The sequence below is a fragment of the Coregonus lavaretus genome, assembly GCF_964263955.1.
Source record: "Coregonus lavaretus genome assembly, chromosome: 40".
Taxonomy (NCBI): domain Eukaryota; kingdom Metazoa; phylum Chordata; class Actinopteri; order Salmoniformes; family Salmonidae; genus Coregonus; species Coregonus lavaretus.
Genome location: NC_140027.1, coordinates 6412307 through 6435834, shown reverse-complemented (window position 1 = coordinate 6435834; position 23528 = coordinate 6412307). Strand labels below are relative to the sequence as shown.

At 41.5% G+C, this 23528-nt stretch overlaps 1 protein-coding gene across 3 annotated transcripts; it reads left to right on the top strand.

The window, feature by feature from the left end:
- Positions 1-223: 223 nt before the first annotated feature.
- LOC311113653 (phosphoribosyl pyrophosphate synthase-associated protein 1-like) lies at positions 224-23528 on the top strand. Of its 3 annotated transcripts, XM_084156925.1 has the most exons (10): positions 255-830; positions 7187-7239; positions 11171-11237; positions 13812-13984; positions 15510-15625; positions 15787-15842; positions 15952-16106; positions 22192-22262; positions 22530-22676; positions 23016-23528. In XM_084156925.1, exons 1-10 carry the CDS (start codon positions 748-750, stop codon positions 23172-23174), a joined length of 1080 nt encoding a protein of 359 aa, XP_084013051.1. In that variant the 5' UTR covers positions 255-747; the 3' UTR covers positions 23175-23528. The 3 variants fall into 3 exon arrangements, with proteins under 3 accessions (XP_084013053.1, XP_084013051.1, XP_084013052.1); XM_084156926.1 differs by lacking the exon at positions 11171-11237 and having other exon boundaries at positions 272-830; XM_084156927.1 differs by lacking the exons at positions 7187-7239; positions 11171-11237 and having other exon boundaries at positions 224-830.

The window sequence follows — 23528 nt, the reverse complement described above, 5'->3', positions numbered from 1 at the left end:
CTTTTTAAGCATTTAAAACAGAATATGTTACCTACATGTTTCTTCTTCATAATATTTTGAACTCATTACTTCAGCGTCTCTTTCCTTCTTTTTACGCCTGCTACGTAACGTTACTCTTTGACCTCGCGTGTGATTGAAGTGCTCTGAGTGGTTGAAAATTCGCACAAACCGCCCTCCTCTGTTCCAAAGCAGCACTCACATTGGATTATTCTACTGCCAATATGTTAATCGTGGGCTACCCAATGAAATGACTCGTAGTATTTTCTTTGACGCGACCTCATTGCTAGACAGTTTACTTAGCGACGCTAGGACCAACATTGTATAAACTTTTTCAGATTACACGAGCCTGCTATAGTATACTTCTATTGCAAATGTTTCTAATTGAAGAATTAGGTGGAGCACGTTTTTCGTAGAGTGGGCTACAGCTCTATGTGTGGATTTGGAAAAAACTCAGTTTTCATCCGTTTCCTAGTTTGTTAGACCAGTCATACTGCGATCGATAAGTGGACTTGTTTACGTACGCCAGTTATGTAGGTTAGCTACCTGTATGCCGGTGTTTATGCTTTGAGATTTTGTAACATTCCGCACTCATTCGACGGTTTTCCGTGTTCTTAAATCCTGAATTTATAAAAGGAGTCGATATTGTCGATGTGAGTAGGCAAAATACGTGGCCATTGAATTTTATTGGGCCTCATAAGTCTCGTCTGTCATTCTCAAACTTCAAAGCTGTCCTATAGTCACTCAACAATGAATATCTCAAAAAGTGGGTACCGTGTCTTCTCTGCCAACTCGACCACCGCATGCACCGAACTCGCCAAGAAGATCACGGAGTAAGTATATGCTGTGCATTCAAATGAATCTCTTGCATATCACCCAAATGACTTTTTTCCCCCAATTGTATTTGAAAGTAGTCAAAAGACAAATTAGTGGTGGTCTAGCGCAGTGGTTTTCAACCCTTTTCGGTTACTGTACCACCAAATGAATTTTGCTCTGGCCGGAGTACCCCTGAAGTACCCACTCATGTGCACTCATGAGTCTTCTCAAGTACCCCCTGTGGATAGGCCAAGTACCCCTAGGGGTCCTAGTACCCCTGGTTGGGAACCACTGGTCTAACGGTATAGGGCGCTGCTTCTAGAGAACATGTACCGCTGCCAGTATGGGTTTGAATCCGGCCCATTGCTCTTTCATCAAAAACTCTTACCTTTCCTCTGTCTCCTATCCAATAAACAATAAAATAAGTAAGGAACGGGACTGCCTCACTCCTTAAAACAATAAATAGTGGGAAAATATCAGAATTTGGCTGTGTGTGTAAAATCAGTCTATTAGGCCTACTTTTAGGTCGCTAGACTCCAGAGGACCTGTCACTCAAAATTGCAAGGATGAGAGAGGATGACAGCTCACATAACTTTGCTAAGAGACTAAAAGTAAACAGGCCTAACAAACAGAGCCCATTCCAGGCAAACAGTCTCTCAAACATAGGGAGCCGTTACAGCTGATGCCCCAGACACTGACCCGTTTTCCCGATTCAAATGTTTAAGATACAAGTGCATCTGTCCGCGGACCCCAAACCGATCCAAATGTAACATGCATCCGTCAAAAAATCGATTCAAGCGTTACCAATCGCAGGTTCACACATTTTATTTGCTCATATTACATTATTTCTACCTTCCTAAAATATCTAATATTTTATGACAACTGATCAAAGTATGTGAGTGGAGTTGAGCGTTCAGAAATCCTGCTCATTTCTCATGAGCTTTGCACTCCAAAAAATAATAAATAATTTCATTCACCAAAATCACAATTTAACCAACACCCATCTATTTTTGTGACGACCTGGACCTACCATTTGGTTTTGAAGTATTGAAACCAAACCATATGATTTGAATAAGGCTGATCATGTGAAAAATTGAATCCTACTCTGATGCTTTCTGCCTACAACAAAATCTCTTGCATAGTTTGTTTTGTTTCGGTACATTGCATTGAAAGTGGCTAATATTGCGTTGATTCGATCACAATTGCCACAGTAAAGGGAAACGTTGATAGTGTTAACTAACAGGGAAAACTCTAGAAAGTTGAGTGAAGTTCAATCTCGTGTGCACAGCCATAGAGGGAACATTGGTCACCAGCAGGCCTGGAATATTGTGATTTTACTGGCAAGGGCATTTGGCCTTCAAGAGGTGCCCAATCTGCTAAGGCACTAAGGCCATGAACCAAAATAGCCTATTTTTTTATTGATTAGAAAACTGAAAAACACTAGCTATTATGTGAAGAAAAACATGTGTATGTAAATGTGCATAAATAATTAGCCTACATGTCAAAGTGTAGCTGAAAGCCTATGCTTATTGGCTACAATCTTCATGTCCAGAGCGATGCTGAAATGGGGGAGGCCCCAGAAAATGTAGCCACATTTTAATGAGACTTTTAATGTTTTGGTACACCAACTAGAGATCTCTTCTTTGTCTACACCAAATCACCATCTTTCACACCCTCTTAAGCCTTAGCCCCACCCTTCTCTATAAGGATTCACATGTGAGGCCATGTGCTGAACAGAATGAGTAAGGTAGTGTAGTTCACATGTTCGCTAGCTAGCTAACATTAGGCTATAACTAGCAATGCAAATGGTTTTCTGAGGTACTAATCATATTACTACACAGATCATACACGTAATGTTATCTAGCTAATTAACATTAGGCTTTAACTTGCAATGAAAATGACTTTCTGACAAAATTTGAAATGTATAATATCTGTAGCTAGACTCTTACCCATATACATGGGTGAATGCTTCATGGCAGACTGGAACCCCTTTAACTAAGACTTCCTGTGTCGTTTCCGTTTTGTTTGTACAGCTTGCTTGGCTCGACGTGTCAAGTCAATCCGGTTCACATTGACCGTGTGCAATGCCATAAGAATCATCAGCTCTTTCTTCCTCTGTCGTGGATGCAATCCAACACCAGAATTTTCTCCATATCCTTCTCATACTCTGCTTCTACCTGGCATTACGCTGATTTAAAAACTTTGTCAACTTCTTCCGTGACAACAACACTGTTGATTGCTGTTTCTTCCCCATCACTGTCATCAGAAGACTACAATGTCTGGTTCAGTGAAAATGTTTTTACCTAAGTCAGGGATTTCCTCATCTGATTCATTCACAACTTTTTCCCCACTGATCTTTCTCAATAGCGCCTGCTAAATTCAGGGCAGCAATGCTGTTGAGAGCAGTAGCAACACGTTTGCAGTTCTCCATGGCTACTATATCTTTCAGAAAAGCTGCGGTAGCAAGGATTATCTACACATACGGAGTAGCTCATGTTATAGACAGAAGCACACTACATGGCAGACCAATCCGAACTCCTCTCTCAGCTTGTCCAGCCCATTCATTATCTCATCCAATCATGGCTAGCGGGAAGGTTCCTGTCTTTTTCCGTGGCTAAACCAACTAGGCTCATAATTTAACAATTGTATTTGTATTTAAAGATGGCATACACATTTTTTATTAAGGCACATGGAAGTTCACAGGTTCAAGAAAGCATTTCTGCCCCAAAACTCATTTTGATAAAAAAAAAAAAGCAATGCCTCTCCTGTGAAGTAGTGACATGCGACATACACCTAGCTTCCGAAAATGGGTCACATATATAGGCTAAACTACAGTCATGTTCGACAAATATAATAATCTGAGCGGAGGCAGTGAATTTTTAAACTATTTAACCATAAACATAATTGTCATTTTATGAGGCATGTCTTACCGCTTTCCGACCAAAGGAATGTTAAGGGAATTCGTTCATAAACACTTCCTCATATGCCATGGAAACCAGTATTTCTCATGTTCTCAACATTATTTTGTAGTCCAGCAGCCAAAGACACAATCCTAGTCATATTAACAACCCATGATGTGCGCTTTGGAGAGCGCTGTTTTCCAGCTAATTGCATTTTTGAAACATTCACACTTATTGCATACTTTCCTGTGCGCATTGCTGCGCTTATAATGTCAAGAAATAGCCTAATAGTGTATCAACATTTTAAGCTAAATGTTGTGCTAAACAGACTAATTTCTTTTAAACGTTTTAATTTTTTTACGTACAGTGTTTGTATTAATTTGGGATCCGTCGTCCCACAACTGTCGCAGAGTCTGTTTGGAATATTTATTTCTCGCACAGAACTACAAGTTGTCCAATAGAATAGGTCAACTTTTGTAATGTGGGGATAGTAGATTGACATAGGTTAGTGCTTTTGCTGTTCGTTACTTTTCATCAGTCAAGATGAGTAAATGTGTACAGTTCTTCTAACATCTTCGATATGCACCTCGGGAATTCAATAAGGAGCACTTTGGCCACAAGGCATGGATTTTTTTAGGGAGCATTATGGCCACACAAGGGCCGTCGATGCCGCTGGGAAATTTGAGGCCTGGTCAGCAGTGCTCTAAATTAACATTTTTCATTTAGGAGCACTACGAAAAGTTAGGAGCACCACATTAAATTTAAGAGCACCAGACAATAATATTTGTTTTAATTGATTGAGAGAGCTTATTGGGCCTACATGAATTCTAGGTACTTTTGAAGCACATGTTGTGCCCTAGAAACTAATATGTAACACTGTAAAGACATTTGTTTATTATAAAAGGTTGATACGAATACCTGTCATTGAAATTACAAGGTAATTTGTGGAATATTAGGTTTCTACATTGTGTAAAAGCACAATTGTTCTAGTTATGCATTACATTGAAAATTGTACACTGTCTCTGTAAAAATGTCAGGTACAAGAGATCTGTCATTCATTCATTGCTATGATCATTGATCTCTTGAAGAAGCTATCCCTTTTCTTTCTTTGTCCCAAAATGTTTGGATATACTGGTAAAGTTACATTGTTAGCTAGCTAGTCAATGAGGTAACATGACTGAGAAAAGTGTAATCAAATGGTGAGTAGTTTTAGAAGGCCCACGGCATGGTTTATGAATGTAAAATGCGGTCTCGGTGATCTGCTATAGGAAGATACAAATTTTGCACCGGTGTGGTGAAAATAAATTGGAATACAACAACTCTAGCACTTATTTCAAAGAGCGCTCCGTAAGCCACGCCACAGTGGGCAGAGCTAGGCATGTTGCACTTGGACAGGTTTTAAAATGGGAAGAAAAGCCTAATTTTACAATGGGACCGTGTGGTTCTGTGTAGCCTAGTTATGCTAATATATATACAAAAGTATGTGGACACCCCTTCAAATTAGTGGATTCGGTTATTTCAGCCACACCCATTGCTGACAGGTGTATAAAGTCAAACAGACAGCCATGCACAGCCACACCCATTGCTGACAAGTGTATAAAGTCAAGCAGACAGCCATGCAATCTCCATAGACAAACATTGGCAGTAGAATTACCTTAATGAAGAGCTCAGTGACTTTCAACGTGGCACCGTCATAGGACCTTTCCAACAAGTCAGTTCGGCAAATGTCTGCCCTGCTAGAGCTGCCCCGGTCAGCTGTAAGTGCTGTTATTGTGAAGTGGAAACATCTAGGAGCAACAACGGCTCAGCCGCGAAGTGGTAGGCTACACAAGCTCACAGAACAGGACCGCCTAGTGCTGAAGCGCATAGCACGCAAAAATTGCCTGTCCTCGGTTGCAACATTCGCTACCGAGTTCCAACTGCCTCTGGAAGCAACGCCAGCACAATAACTGTTCGTCAGGAGCTTCATGAAATGGGTTTCCATGGCCGAGCAGCCGCACACAAGCTTAAGATCACCATGCGCAATGCCAAGCGTCGGCTGGGGTGGTATAAAGCTCGCCGCCATTGGACTCTGGAGCAGTGGAAACGCGTTCTCTGGAGTGGAAACGCTTCACCATCTGGCAGTCTGACGGACAAATCTGGGTTTGTTCTTCCAACTTTGTGGCAACAGTTTTGGGAAGACCCTTTTCCTGTTTCAGCATGACAATGCCCCTGTGCACAAAGCGAGGTCCATACAGAAATGGTTTGTCGAGATCGGTGTGGAAGAACTTGACTGGCCTGCACAGAGCCCTGACTTCAACCCCATCGAACACCTTTGGGATGAATTGGAACACCGACTGCAAGCCAGGCCTAATCGCCCAACATCCGTGCCCGACCTCAATAATGCTATTTTGGCTGAATGGAAACAAGTCCCTGTAAGAATGTTCCAACATCTAGTGGAAAGCCTTCCCAGAAGAGTGGAGGCTGTTATAGCAGCAAAGGGGGGAACCAACCTCATATTAATGCCCATGATGTTGGAATGAGATGTTCGACGAGCATGTGTCCACATACTTTTGGTCATGTAGTGTATTTGGGACCAGTGTATTGCAATTAATTTAGTCTTTGACTATATCAATAATAACAATATATATATATATGGATGGTTTCATTATTCCATTTTGTAATATGTTTTAATATGATATTTACGGTCAATTTGAGCTGCGGACCAAGAATGTCGCTTTGCCAGCCACAATGTAAGGTAAGGTAAGGCAAGGATGTAATGTGAATTGAAAAGTAGAAATCTCTTCCGCCACTCCGCTCCTCAGACTCTCCATCTCTCGTAGTGGGAATGGGGCCTAAAGCACTTGAGTTGAGTACCCATAGTAGCATGTTATCAGTGTTTTCACATTAGCAGATGGGGTGTAGCCATGTCATAAACCACTCACTTTGCTATTCTCACTATTCTCACTCACTGTTTTTGGACAGTCAGGGCATTTGAGAAACGAGAGTGGACTAGTTAAGTAGCCTAGTGGTTAGTGTTGGGCCAGTAACAAATGTCGCTGATTCGAATCCCTATGCCGAAAAAGGTGAAAAATCTGCCAATGTGCCCATGAGCAAGGCGCTTAGCCTTAAATGCTACAGGGTCGTCTTTGATAATGGCAGACCCTGGGTGTGACCCCACTCTCTGTGGGTGTCTCAGAGTGAGTTTGAATATGCAAAAAACACATTTCCAATTCACACGTGCATAATACACACTTTCACATATGTGAAATAGGACAAATATAAGCACCCACACAATAATAATGTAATAATAATAATAATGGATAAGAATAATATTAATAAGAATGATTATTTATTATTAATAATAATAATGGATTATTAATAATAATGGATGACAGTTGGGCCAGTTACTCACAAGGCGGGCATTCCTTCTGTGTGTGGACGATTAGTTGTGTGTGTTTATTTACTCTAACACCTTCCTTCTCTCCTTGCAGACGGCTTGGCGTAGAGTTGGGAAAGTCAGTTGTTTACCAAGAGTCCAACAGAGGTGAGATGCCAGGTTATCCCTTTCAGCGTCATACAGTATACACTGAATGTACAAAAAATTAGGTACACCTTCCTAATATGTGAACGACCGGCTTGATTCGGTCTTATGTGGCAAAATGTGAAATTGTGTTTTTTACATTGTATAAAAGTAGAGACTCGGAGCTAGAAAATGGTATATCATACACTACAGTTGAGGAATAATGGGAAAGTATTTCTGCATTGAAAGTTGATAAACTTGTAACCCCACTTTTGAGAAAATGGCTGAACGTTTTGATACATTTTACATTTACATTTTAGTCATTTAGCAGACGCTCTTATCCAGAGCGACTTACAGTTAGCGCATACATTATTTTATCGAACCCACAACCCTGGAGTTGCAAACGCCATGCTCTACCAACTGAGCTACATCCCCTACACCTATTGGAGAGCTCTTCTTTGTCTACACCAATTCAGGATCATTCACACCCTCTTAAGCCATGTGAGGCCCTGTGCTAAACCGAGTGACTACAGTAGTGTACTAAACAACCAAAGATTTCAAGACTAAAGGTTTATACTACGTCTATTGACATGTCTTTATACAGTTGTCGCAGTGACATCATGAACATTCTCTATTGTCGTCCGACATCAAACGTGTCGTTTTCGTTATGAAAAAGTATAAACACAAAAACGAAAGGCTGTATGACATCAGCAGCCTGGTGGTCCAAAATAGCATAATTGGTGTATTTTAACACCAATAAACCTATCCGTTTAGCAACAAAAAGCAACTTTCTAAACAATGTTTTGGTTAGTTTCTAGCTTGTTAGCTGACTAGCCAGTTAAAAATAATGACCATATCATATAGCTGACAATGTCTTAACGTTAGCTAATTTGTATTCATTATTACAGGAAAATAAACTCACAACAAGATCATTATTTACAAGTTAATGGTGAGCTAATTACAGAAAATAGCTTATGGTTGTGATTGTGTCTGAATAAAATAATTTTAGAACTTGGACACTGTCTCATTGGCCTAACGTTATATCCTAATTTGACTTTGGTGCAGGTCACATGCATAGGATACAGAAGGTGTAAACGGTACAGTGAAAAGGTTACTTGCACAGTAGAGTCTTTTGTTTAGAAGTAGCTAGATAGCTAAACAATGAACCATAATCCCAACTCATAATGTTGCTATCCTTTATGAAGCTACAGGTAGCTAAAGCTAACCAACTACGTTCAATGTTACTTAGCTAGCTAACATTGGGCTATAGCTAGCAATGCAAATGGCTCTGAGATACACATAATATTACTACACAGATCATACACGTAATGTTAGCTAGCCAGCCAGCTAACGTTAGCTAGCTAGCTAACAGTACGATTTAACTTGCAATGAAATCGACTTTCTGCCAAAATTATAAACTGTAAATAATTGAAAATGTGGGCTAGCTAGACTGTCTTACCCGTATACATGGATGAACGCTTCTCCCTCTGTCACGGATGCCATGGTTGCCCTTAGTTTGAAGATGTAACCCGGAGACAGGTGTTTTATACAATAGCCTTCTGTGTGTTCTCTTTTTTACTCCCTCCGCATATTTGCAATCAAACGCCAGAATTTTCTCCATCTCCTTAGCTATCATACTCTGCTTCCACCGGGCATTCCACAGATTTCAAAACTCTGTCCTCCAGAAAGTGGAGAGCATTAGCAACACTTTTGCAGTTCTTTGTGATATCTTTCGAAAAAGCTGTGTTCGAAAGGATTACCTACACATACTGAGCAGCTCATGCTATAGAAATAAGTGTGCTACATGGCAGACCAATCCAAACTCATGTCCAGCCCATCCATTATCTCAGCCAATCATGGCTAGCGGAGAGGTTCCTGTCTTTTTCCGTGGCTAAACCAACTAGGCTCGTAATTTAAACATTTTATTCGTATTTACAGATGGCATACACGTTTGTTATTAAGGCACTTGAAAGTTCTGAAATTTCCAGAAGGAATTTCTGCCAAAAAATTAAAAAAATATGTTTACGTTCAAATACCTCTCCTGTGAAGTAGTGACGCGCGACAGGAGGTTTCCTGAAACTAGTCACATTGAGTTGCACCCCCCCATTTTTGCCCTCAGAACAGCCTCAATTCGTCGGGCATGGACTCTACAAGGTGTCAAGCGTTCCACAGGGATGCTGGCCCACGTTGACTCCAATGTTTCCCACAGTTGTGTCAAGTTGGCTGGATGTCCTTTGGGTGTTGGACCATTCTTGATACACACAGGAAACTGTTGAGCATGAAAACCCCAGTAGTGTTGCAGTTCTTGACACACTCAAACCGGTGCACCTGGTACCACTACCATACCCTGTTCAAAGGCACTTAAATATTTTGTCTTGCCCATTCACCCTCTGAATGGCGCACGTACACAATCCATGTCTCAATTGTCTCAATGCTTAAAAATCCTTCTTTAACCTGTCGTCTCCCCTTCATCTACCCTGATTTGAAGTGGATTTAACAAGTGACATCAATAAGCGATCATAGCTTTCATATTGTCAGTCTGTCATGGAAAGAGCAGATGTTATTTAATGTTTTGTACACTAAGTGTATATATAATCTATAGGCCTACTATAGCACTATAGTATAGATCCCTCAAACTCAACTCTGGACCTCGAAGCCAGTTCCACTGCATCTTTTCATTGTTCCCCTTTTAATCAATAACTGATTTAGACCTGGGACACCAGGTTTGTGCAATTAATGATCAGGTAGAACAGAAAACCAGCAGGCTCTGGTTGAATATCCCTGGTATACAGTGCATTCGGAAGGTATTCAAACCCCTTGACTTGTTCCACATTTTGTTACGTTACAGCCTTATTCTAAAATTGATTACATTGTTTTTTTTTTCCATCATCAATGTACACACAATACCCCACAATGGCAAAGCAAAAACAGGTTTTTAGACATTTTTGCAAATTTATAAAAAAAACTAAAACCGAAATATCACATTTACATAAGTATTCAGACCCTTTACTCAGTACTTTGTTGAAGCACCTTTGGCAGTGATTACAGCCTCAAGTCTTCTTGGGCATGACTCTACAAGGTTGGCACACCTGTATTTGGGGAGTTTCTCCCATTTTTCTCTGCAGATCCTCTCAGGCTCTGTCAGGTTGGATGGGGAGCGTCGCTGCACAGCTATTTTCAGGTCTCTCCAGAGATGTTCGATCGGGTTCAAGTCTGGGCTCTGGCTGGGCCACTCAAGGACATTCAGAGACTTGTCCCAAAGCCACTCCTGCGTTGTCTTGGATGTGTGCTTAGGGACGTTGTCCTTTGGTCCTGAGCGCTCTGGAGCAGGTTTTCATTAAGGATCTCTCTGTACTTTGCTCCGGTCATCCTTCCTTCGATCCTGACTAGTCTCCCAGTCCCTGCCGCTGAAAAACATCCCCACAGCATGATGCTGCCACCACCATGCTTCACCGTAGGGATGGTGCCAGGTTTCCTCCAGACCTGACGCTTGGCATTCAGGCCAAAGAGTTCAATCTTGGTTTCATCAGAGCAGAGAATCTTGTTTCTCATAGTCTTGAGAGTCTTTAGGTGCCGTTTGGCAAACTCCAAGCGGGCTGTCAACGTGCCTTTTTACTGAGGAGTGGCTTCCGTATGGCCACTCTACCATAAAGGCCTGATTGGTTTAGTGCTGCAGAGATGAGGAGAATCTTTCAGAAGGACAACCATCTCCACAGAGGAACTCTGGAGCTCTGTCAGCACCATCGGGTTCCTGGTCACCTCCCTGACCAAGGCCCTTCTCCCCCGATTGCTCACTTTGGCTGGGCGGCCAGTTCTAGGAAGAGTCTTGGTGATTCCAAACTTCTTCTATTTAAGAATGATGGAGGCCACTGTTCTTGGGGACCTTCAATGCTGCAGACATTTTTTGTGGGGTTACTTGCTCCTGGAACTGATTTGCTGCTTTTTTTATTTACAGAAACCAGGGTGGATGTGAAAGAGTCTGTTCGTGGTCAAGACATCTTTATCATTCAGACCATTCCAAGGTGAGCGGATCCGGGTGTCATGTGTTTTATACCGTCTGAATTGAGTGTGTGTATATTCTAGTTGGTTGGATATGCAGTGTCACCACAGAACCAAATCCATCAACCTTCATTAGAACTAGATGAGAGGAAAGTAAAAGTATTCCCTTGTGAAATTAGGCAGACATTGTGTGTCTGTCCGCCACTTTACATCTTTTCATCCAGTGGTTATGTCATTCATTGGTTGGCAGGAGTTGCCTGGTAAAGTGAGATTGCAATATGAATAGCCAGCAAGGGGGCACTGACCTTTGTGTTGGCTGTAAAGAGTAACTTTCCTGAACTTTTTATTTATTTCTAATTGAAAACCAGATTTTAATAGGCTTATTTATAGTGAAACTCATCAATTCTGGTCTTAATTATGACAGTTCGTTGCAAAAGTGATATATTTAGGTATTTTAGTAGGAAATCTAGCTCTTTTTGCCCCTCGCGGTTCAACTCTACCATTGAAATCGTAATGTCAAGAAGGCACCTTGAGAAGGTGCCTCTTCGCCATCTCAAGGGAGGGGTTCGGTATGAAATACACTCCCTTCTAGATGTGCTGGTGGTACCACCTCAAGGCTCACTATAAAAGCAGGTGACAGCACGCCTTATTTGGCAATGGTCTTGGTAAGTGGAGTGTGCCAATATTTTGTTGTGACTGTTATTTATCAAATCAATTAACTATGTTTAATTGTTACTCTATTAAATTAATCATGTAACAATTAACTCATTAGGAATTTGGGGCACCACGGAATAAGTTGTTTAACGAGTTACCATCTCCCGAATTAAAGTCTTAGAAGATAAATATATGTATTTGTGTATACGGTGTGGGAAAAAAGTATTTGATCCCCTGCTGACTTTGTACGTTTACCCACTGACAAAGACATAATCAGTCTATAATTTTTATGGTAGGTTTATTTGAACAGTGATAGACAGAATAACAACAAAAAAATCGGAGAAACCTGCATGATGTAAAAAGTGTCAGTCTCATTATATTGTCATACATTTTATCTCCAGCCTGTAGGTTACAGAAAAGGCCACATACTCTTTCTACCATGTGCTATATCTGCTACATGATTTATGTAAAACATTTTGATGGAATGTTGGTGGAACGCCACAGCGATGCGTCTCTCCATCAGCACCCTGGAGAGGCGTACTGGGAATGTGACAGTGGGCACTGCTTATCATAGGTCAGCATCAGCGCTCACCTTAAAAGCCCATTGACCACAGGTTGAGAGAAATTGTCATTGTTTTTGTGCAGAATTAATTATGTGAGGTTTCATGTGTGTGTTGGAGCTGAGTCTTGGTCAGTTTAGCTCAGAAAATGCCGCCCTACCCTAGTCAATCTGCCACCATAGGCGGGCGCCTAATCCTGCCTAATGAGCGGGCCGGCCCTGGTACCCAAGACCAATCTGTGAGTTAATTTGACAATTGTAAAAAGAGCTACAGCATAAATAATGCAGTACAGGTTGGATTGAATTGAGCCCCTAATCTTAATTTTAAGGTGATTATTGCATTGTTCTTCCCAACACAGTACTGCAATAAATGTGAGTCCACATAAACAAAGAAAAAATTGCACCCCAAGGTGGATTCCAACTTACCCTGCAAGTGGCAATATATGTCAGGCACTTGGTGACTAACCACTGTGAGCTAACTGTCCAGAGATGTATTTGCTCACAATGCACATAATTTTATTATCAGAGTATGCTTTAGTGAAAAAGTGTTGGGATTAGGTATTAAAATGTTTACCCACCCCCAAAATGAATATTTATGAGTAATTCCCCCCACCCACAACTTCTAGCCTGAAATAGATTTTTAGAACATTTGAAGGGGTTGGGCAAAGGGTGAAATTGGGGTTCAGAGTTGCCCTTTTATGATTGTTGTTGGCTCTGCTGTTTCAGGAGGCTGCCTAGGCCAAATCTACTCTGGCACTACCTCATTGCACTCTTTGTATTAGTTAAGTAATAAGACATTATCTTTCATTACTAATTATAGTGTTAATAAAAGTGCATCAAGACCCCAACAAAGTTTGCCTCTGCTTCTAATAATAAATAATAATATGCCATTTAGCAGACGCTTTTATCCAAGCGACTTAGTCATGTGTGCATGAACAGGCTGATTCCCATACAACAATGGAGTCATTCTTCGATACGATCTTGAGAGGCTTAATTATTTAGAAATGCCCCGAAGCTTTCAAGGTTATACTTCAGAGTTTAGGGAACGACTATTAGGGTGGTGCCCAACGTCTTGTCTTACGATGCGGCGATAGTGCCAGGACAATGGGCACGTAGTCAAGTAAGTTAACATTGTAGGACACTGACTAGCGTCATAGACTCACTCACTTAAATGTGTAGTGCGTGTGTTTCATCAAAGACGAGCGTTAACTCCCAGAGCGAACGCTCTGTGGGCTAATGTGGTCTTGAGATGCGCCGACATCTTGAATTTTATACCCCGTCAGTTTACTGAAATATCTACAATAACTACTTTATCTTATTACATTATCTTATCTCTATTAATCTGTCTCCATTGCCTCTTGAATGGTTATTTTGTCCTACCCAGAGATGTGAACACGGCCATCATGGAGCTGCTGGTCATGGCCTACGCCCTCAAGACTAACTGTGCCAAGAACATCATAGGGGTCATCCCCTACTTCCCTTACAGCAAGCAGTGCAAGATGAGGAAGAGGGGCTCCATTGTCTGCAAGCTGCTGGCCTCCATGCTTGCTAAAGCTGGTATGATACTATATGGTTATTGTATGCATCATGTGATTTTTCTCATTGTTGTGATACCAAGAATGATGTTTTTGCATAGTAGGTTACGATGTTGTAGAAAGGTAGTTTAAAACACTGCTAAGTTAAGTTGTACACAAATGGTAGGAGTTCTACGCGTAGCTATTAGCATTGACATATTGTTGGCAAGATGACAACCCTGTATAGACCTCTAGGAATGAGGCTTAAAAAACAAACAAAAAATGTACTGTGAGGTAACGCAGCCTGGTCTCATAGACTAGACGTAACATAGTAAATGTAAATCCGGGACACTCAAAAAAAGCATAATATGTTACGTATGGAATGGTTACATAAGACAGATGATTACTTAAGGCAAAAATTAAAGTAGGGTGGGTGGGCTTATAAGACGAACATCTAACAACCCAAAGATTGCGAGTTCGAATCTCATCCCGGACAACTTTAGCATGTGAGCTAATTAGCAACTTTTCAACTACTTACTACTTTTAGCTCATTTGCAACTACTAGCATGTTAGCTAACCCTTTCCCTAACCTTAACCCTTTTAGCTAACCTTAACCGTATCATACGTCTTGAAAATTCGTAACATAGTACTGTTTGGAAATTCGTAACACGTACATTTCGCAAATTCGTAACATATAATACAAATTGTAATTTATAACATATCATACGAAATGGGTGATGGACATCCACAAATTAATATATACCATACGAAATGTAACATATCATACTAAATGGAGTGTCTTTGATTTACGGACATAATAATGCGAAATGCTCTGACACCAGGTTGGGTAACGTTACACCATAACAAGTCCATCAACTCTGTCACCACGTACAGCTAGCAGAAAAGCGAACGGTCATATATGGTATTTTAGTAGGGGAACGCTTAATGTATCACCATGCAAAAGCTAACACCCTGACTAGACTGGCCATGTTACATGCGCGAGTATTGCAAAATAAATGTACGCATGTTATTCAATTTCATCCACATTGCTCGCGTGTCAACGAGCGTCTGCGTTGCCGAACGCTAAAATATAACTTTGTTTGGTTTTCATGAGGATACAAACCCACGTGGGTGCTTCAACGACGAACAAGACAGACTAAGCAAAGATAACTAACTAAAAACTAATTAACTCATTCGTTTTCCCATTTTGTCTGTGGATTAATCGTCGGAGTAGAGAAACACAATTTTGTATGACTCCGGGACATAAATTATACAAAGAACCAGCTAAAAAGAGGACCATATGCATGTCAGGTAAAATAACAACCCAATGTTCATCTCCCAGGACAAACTAGCTAGCAACAGCTAGCTAGCTAGCTAAATGTCCATGAACGTTTCATGTGTGTTTTGACCTTCCCCAAAATTAATATAATTGATTAACAGTTGGTTTTGGTATTTAACCTGCGTGTCTTGATCGTGTCTGGTGGGGATGGACAATTATCATGGTCGCACGGACATACGCACGAGCCGGGCTAGCTAGGGTGTTGCTTGACCCACTGGTGTTGTTACAGGGCTAACTCACATCATCACCATGGACCTACACCAGAAGGAGATCCAGGGCTTCTTCAGTTTCCCCGTTGATAACCTGCGTGCCTCCCCCTTCCTGCTACAGTACATCCAGGAGGAGGTGAGACTACATTACTCAGAATCCTCTTCAGTCTCTTGTATAATCTCAATCATTATCTAGATGTATTTGTTGACTAGAGTTTAGTTTTAATGTGGTGTTGAACTGTGAAATCATGTTGGATAATGCTTATTTGTTACCAAAAACTGTCTCCCTCTTTCTAGATTCCAGACTACAGAAATGCCATTATCGTTGCAAAGTCCCCTTCGGCGGCCAAGAGGTAACATAAAGGTTGGGAGTTTTCCAGCAAGATAGATGGTGAATGATGTGATTGTGATTTATGTTTGCTTGTATGTATTTAAATCCTTTTCTGTGTGTCTTTGTTCCAGAGCTCAGTCCTATGCTGAGAGGCTGCGGCTGGGCCTGGCGGTGATGCATGGGGAGGCCCAGTGTTCAGAGTCTGACATGGCCGACGGCAGACACTCTCCCCCTCCACTGTCTTCAGGACGCACCACCTCTGGCCACCCTGGTCTGGAGCTGCCATGTAAGATACCCCTGACACGCATATGCGTGTACACACACACACAACCACTAGAAAATACCCCTGCCTTTGACCCTAACACACACAAATCAGTGTTACTGCTCTTCAACCTGTCCATCACCCACAGACTACAAAGCATATTCAGCAAACATATTTGAGGTGTTGCTCTCCTCATGTACAGTGGGAGTATTTAGTCAGCCACCAATTGTGCAAGTTCTCCCACTTAAAAAGATGAGAGGCCTGTAATTTTCATCATAGGTACACGTCAACTATGACAGACAAATTGAGAAAAAAAATTCTCCAGAAAATCACATTGTAGGATTTTTAATGAATTTATTTGCAAATTATGGTGGAAAATAAGTATTTGGTCACCTACAAACAAGCAAGATTTCTGGCTCTCACAGACCTTTAACTTCTTCTTTAAGAGGCTCCTCTGTCCTCCACTCGTTACCTGTATTAATGGCACCTGTTTGAACTTGTTATCAGTATAAAAGACACCTGTCCACAACCTCAAACAGTCACACTCCAAACTCCACTATGGCCAAGACCAAAGAGCTGTCAAAGGACACCAGAAACAAAATTGTAGACCTGCACCAGGCTGGGAAGACTGAATCTGCAATAGGTAAGCAGCTTGGTTTGAAGAAATCAACTGTGGGAGCAATTATTAGGAAATGGAAGACATACAAGACCACTGATAATCTCCCTCGATCTGGGGCTCCACGCAAGATCTCACCCCGTGGGGTCAAAATGATCACAAGAATGGTGAGCAAAAATCCCAGAACCACACGGGGGGACCTAGTGAATGACCTGCAGAGAGCTGGGACCAAAGTAACAAAGCCTACCATCAGTAACACACTACGCCGCCAGGGACTCAAATCCTGCAGTGCTAGACGTGTCCCCCTGCTTAAGCAAGTACATGTCCAGGCCCGTCTGAAGATTGCTAGAGTGCATTTGGATGATCCAGAAGAGGATTGGGAGAATGTCATATGGTCAGATGAAACCAAAATACTCAACTCGTCGTGTTTGGAGGACAAAGAATGCTGAGTTGCATCCAAAGAACACCATACCTACTGTGAAGCATGGGGGTGGAAACATCATGCTTTGGGGCTGTTTTTCTGCAAAGGGACCAGGACGACTGATCCGTGTAAAGGAAAGAATGAATGGGGCCATGTATCGTGAGATTTTGAGTGAAAACCTTCCATCAGCAAGGGCATTGAAGATGAAACGTGGCTGGGTCTTTCAGCATGACAATGATCCCAAACACACCGCCCGGGCAACGAAGGAGTGGCTTCGCAAGAAGCATTTCAAGGTCCTGGAGTGGCCTAGCCCGTCTCCAGATCTCAACCCCATAGAAAATCTTTGGAGGGAGTTGAAAGTCCGTGTTGCCCAGCGACAGCCCCAAAACATCACTGCTCTAGAGGAGATCTGCATGGAGGAATGGGCCAAAATACCAGCAACAGTGTGTGAAAACCTTGTGAAGACTTACAGAAAACGTTTGACCTGTGTCATTGCCAACAAACGGTATATAACAAAGTATTGAGAAACTTTTGTTATTGACCAAATACTTATTTTCCACCATAATTTGCAAATAAATTCATTAAAAATCCTACAATGTGATTTTCTGGATTTTTTTTCTTCTCATTTTGTCTGTCATAGTTGACGTGTATCTATGATGAAAATTACAGGCCTCATCTTTTTAAGTGGGAGAACTTGCACAATTGGTGGCTGACTAAATACTTTTTCCCCCACTTTATGTAGTAATCTGCCTAGTCAGCAGACAGTGCTGGTTTACCACTAGTGTCAGGACAGGATGAGTTGAGCCCTGACTCTATCAGATGAATCCATGGAGAGTTAATGAGCCTGAGCCGCAGGGTTAAACCCCCACTGCTTATGGGGAGTAGACGGCACTGGGATGAGTCTCCCGTGTAGCATGCATTCACTTGTGAATGCACGTACACCCAGACTCTGATCCTATCCATTTATAGAGACACTGTAAAACATGGCATTGGGTCAAAGTGAGGCTTTATAGAGATCTAATGGAACAGTATTTACAGAAAAGAGAACACTGTATTTTACATTTATGGACTGGAAAAGTGGTAATCTGTCCAAATAACAACCCATAACCCAGAGAAAGTTATTTAATTATTAAATATCCCGCCCTGAATGCCCTAAGGCACCAGTAGCAAAGAGGACCTCCACACATTGTCCTCATGCTGACCATGTACCACTGGAGTGTCCAGCCAGTCAGGGCTGTAGTATGTGTTGGTTCAGCAGCAAAGCACTCCTTCTCAGGGGCCTGACACTACTGCAGATGCCTGAGAAATACTGCAGGCAATAACAGGCATCCCCTCTACCCTCCTCTTCATTCCCCTCTCCTCCACACAGCCTCTGGATTTCTCTTCTCACCCTCTTTTTTCCCTCCTTTTATACAGTGACTATTTATTTTCTCTCGTACTTCTCTCCATTTCTCCGCTCCTTTATACAGAAACACAGGGTTGGTCTCCCTTTATCAAAACAGCAGCTAAATTCAGATACGGAGCAAAGTGACACCTTTAAATCTTTATATTAAACCTTATTTTATTGTATTCCTTGGATAAATAGGACCAGAAAGCCTGTCTTAAGTTCTGGAGTTGTCTGTCAGTATGCTGCCTTTGTCTGTCTGTCTGTCTGTCTATTTTATATTTCTCTGTATATGACAGTGTTAACATATACCATTTATCTTTTGAAGACACGGGGAGGCACCAGGCTCCATTCCCAGGCATAGAGCTCCCAAGTACGACCGTCACGCTCCACTCTCTCTTCCTCTAACCCCCATCCTGCAATACTATCTGCGATGGCCTTATACCTGCCTGCATGTAATGTTGAGGTCTACTGAGGGACTTTCCATTTCTACTAGGACTGAATTTCTAAATTCCCCTTTTGAAAATCTCAGTTAAGTGTTTAGACGGGGGGGGTCAAACAGACGCAGGGGTTTGAGTAAAAATAAAAAATCAGTGGAAAAGATATCTGTCGACATTGAAATGACTAAAACCAAATCGAATGTGTAGAAATGATAATAATCCTACAGTTATAGTCTTGGCACTTTTCACTCAGCCTGCCTGCTAGCAGTCATCGAAATGAAAGCTATTCAGTCGGGGAGCATCGGAAATGAGAGGACAATTTTTTTTATTTTTGTGCTGCCCTTCGGACCTCAGTGAAGACCGAAGACACCCCTGGTTTATACTGTTGGCTGTCACCAAATTTGGTATGATTACTGATACAAGATATCTATAAAACAGCAGATTTCTTTACCTCAAATTGGTGTCAAGGTCTTTCATATATTCCCAAGCTTACATTGTACGGGATTCCTCACTTGATACATTTTTGACATTACATGCCTTTTGTCTATTACACAATTAACTGTGAATTTCCAAAATGCTAATAAAATCATCACATTCAACCCTGCCGATAGCAATAAGAATCTTCTGGATGCATTCATGCAAGCAACATGGAAAAATACATGGCTCTTCCCATGTATACTTTGGAGATGCACTACAATTAATACCAGTTTGAAACCATGTGGCTTGTCAACATTCCCTTCAACATGCCTCTCATCCTCAAATGTAGCATTTATCTGACTTTTGACCACTTTTAAAGCAACCAACAAAATGGCTACTAATGCAAATGCCTTACCAGAGGGCACCTACTGTATTCCACTGCCAGGTTGGTGATGGGCATCAATTTTATGGGGCCAATCATTGCCCCATAAATGTTATGCCGTTTGGGAAATTTAACTACAGTTGAAGTCGGAAGTTTACATACACTTAGGTTGGAGTCATTAAAACTCGTTTTTCAACTACAAGTCGGTTAGGACATCTACTTTGTGCATGACACAAGTAATTTTTCCAACAATTGTTTACAGACAGATTAATTCACTGTATCACAATTCCAGTGGGTCAGAAGTTTACATACACTAAGTTGACTGTGCCTTTAAACAGCTTGGAAGATTTCAGAAAATGATGTCATTGCTTTAGAAGCTTCTGATAGGCTAATTGACATCATTCGAGTCAATTGGAGGTGTACCTGTGGATGTATTTCAAGGCCTACCTTCAAACTCAATGCCTCTTTGCTTGACATCATGGGAAAATCAAAAGAAATCAGCCAAGACCTCAGAAAAAAGATTGTAGACCTCCACAAGTCTGGTTCATCCTTGGGAGCAATTTCCAAATGCCTGAAGGTACCACATTCTTCTGTACAAACAATAGTACGCAAGTATAAACACCATGGGACCACGCAGCCATCATACCGCTCAGGAAGGAGACGCGTTCTGTCTCCTAGAGATTAACGTATTTTGGTGCGGAAAGTGCACATCAATCCCAGAATAACAGCAAAGGACCTTGTGAAGATGCTGGAGTAAACAGGTACAAAAGTATCAGTAAAACGAATCCTATATCGACATAACCTGAATGGCCGCTCAGCAAGGAAGAAGCCACTGCTCCAAAACCGGCATAAAAAAGCCAGACTACGGTTTGCAACTGCACATGGGGACAAAGATCATACTTTTTGGAGAAATGTCCTCTGGTCTGATGAAACAAAAATAGAACTGTTTGGCCATAATGACCATCGTTATGTTTGGAGGGTGGCTTGCAAGCCGAAGAACACCATCCCAACCGTGAAGCACGGGGGTGGCAGCATCATGCTGTGGGGGTGCTTTGCTGCAGGAGGGACTGGTGCACTTCACAAAATAGATGGCATCATGAGGGAGGAAAATTATGTGGATATATTGAAGCAACATCTCAGACATCAGTCAGGAAGTTAAAGCTTGGTTGCAAATGGCTCTTCCAAATGGACAATGTTGTGGCAAAATGGCTTAAGGACAACAAAGTCAAGGTATTGGAGTGGCCATCACAAAGCCCTGACCTCAATCCTATAGAAAATGTGTGGGCAGAACTGAAAAAGCGTGTGCGAGCAAGGAGGCCTACAAACCTGACTCAGTTACACCAGCTCTGTCAGGAGGAATGGGCCAAAATTCACCCAACTTATTGTGGGAAGCTTGTGGAAGGCTACCCGAAACATTTGACCCAAGTTAAACAATTTAAAGGCAATGCTACCAAAATATTAATTGAGTGTATGTAAACTTCTGACCCCTTGGGAATGTGATGAAAGAAATAAAAGCTGAAAGAAATAATTCTCTCTACTATTATTCTGACATTTCACATTCTTAAAATAAAGTGGTGATCCTAACTGACCTAAGACAGGGAATTTTTCCTAGGATTAAATGTCAGGAATTGTGAAAACCTGAGTTTAAATGTATTTGGCTAAGGTGTATGTAAACATCCGACTTCAACTGTATGTCTCTATAACTCCAATGGAGATTAAGGAAACATTGCAAGCACCTCAGAGGCCGAATGAGGCATGATGACAAGCTTGGTTGGGTTCCCCTGCATCCTTTTTCTTGATCAATTCCTAGTTTAGAATTTTTTGTGCTATCTTGCTGATTCAGCAACGGTATGATTGTAGTTTATTTAAAAACTCAACCCCCTCCCCCCAAGCCTTAAAAATCTATTTATTTTAACAAAATAATTTTGTTGCTAATGTCAACACCTCTGAGTTCCAAGTAGAGCCTCATGATTAAACCCTGAGAGTTTTTAAATATGCAGACATCTGGTTGGACACCTCTGGGCTGACGATGAGGAAACTGGTTTGAAGTTGGTTATGATTTGGCATGGGGTTGCTGTGTGGATCCCTAAATCCCAAACCGGATGTTTTATTTGTGGGAAGGAAGACAGCTCTATACACATGAGCCATGTGTTGCTACCATCACAATATGCCTGAAGCTGCCCTATACTTACACCAAATCAAAAATTATAATGACCTAAATGGGGTAATTTAACCTAGTTGTCACTTTGTCAAAATATTGACTTTTCAGGATTATACTGTAGTGGTTGTGGCAGTCTGTGGACATTGAGTTAGAGCTGTCTTGCATGATTTTTGCAGGTGTTGAACTTGATCCCTTCTTACTCAATCTCCTCTCCCAATAACTTTGTCTTTTTTTCTCTGCACCACTGTTTTGAAAGTAATGATAAACCTCTCTCTTTTTCTCTTTCAGTAATGATGGCCAAGGAGAAACCACCTATAACTGTAGTGGGAGATGTGGGAGGCCGCATCGCTATCATTGTTGTAAGAATTTGATCGTCTTTCTCAATTCTATTCAACTTTAACCCCTATGGGACAAAAAACTGCATTGTCCAAGCTATTGCTAATAAGAAAGATTAAAGTGTTATATAAACTATTGAAGTTTCACTCTCACTGTTCTGAGGAAGTCCTCATGTAAGATGTATTTGGACATATTGTATGATACAGCGCTAGTGGTTTATTTAGTTAGACTCTAATAACTGTTGTTATTTTGTTCTAAGTCCTTCCTTTCTTGTCGTTTCCTTCTCTCAGGATGACATCATAGACGACGTGGAGGACTTTGTGGCGGCCGCTGAGATTCTGAAAGAGAGAGGGGCCTATAAGATCTACATTATGGCGACACACGGCCTGCTCTCAGCAGAGGCCCCACGGCTCATAGAGGAGTCCGCCATCGATGAGGTAAGACAAAGGACACAAGCCGTACTCACAGGTTTTTATTAAGCGCAAGATGGATGTCTTTTCTAACATCAACACAACTGACAATTATTGTAAGTAGTCTGCTGCTCCGATATGTGAAGCAGCTCAAGGTTGGAATTATGTCTATTTGCTGGATCAGTCAAACAAATCTATGCTTTCTTAAAAAGGTAAGTGCACAAACCGATACCCAAATACAGTTATATGCAATGCATACTCAAAAAACCCTTAGAATACACTGCTGTTTTCCAATGGGGGCTGAATAATTCAGAGGGCATTCTTAAACATAGTCCCTGCTGTAACCGTCATTGTGCCCCTCCCCAGGTGGTGGTAACCAATACAGTCCCTCATGAGGTCCAGAAGCTCCAGTGTCCCAAGATCAAGACAGTGGACGTCAGTATGATCCTGGCCGAGGCCATCCGACGCATCCACAACGGAGAGTCCATGGCTTACCTGTTCCGTAACATCACAGTAGATGACTGAGCTACACGCACAAATACAGTGTACACACACAATGAGACCAAGAATGTTCAACTCTGTTACATAGGCACTTGTTTCTTTTCATTCTAGTTGACTTCCTATGTTTCTTTTTTTCTTGCATTCTCAATGTCTCTTAATGTCTACTGTTCATGCATACCACTAGTCCTTTACTGTACTCTGCTACACTATGTACATGGTAAATAAACATCACCCATATAGACTCTCAGAAAGCACGAACAGCACCGATATATCTTGGATTAATTTAATTGAATCCTACAGTGTGTGTATTGTATGCAACTTTTCAGTGTTCACTGCAGGATAGCATTTGGTTAATAAAGCCTTTTGGATGAATATGTA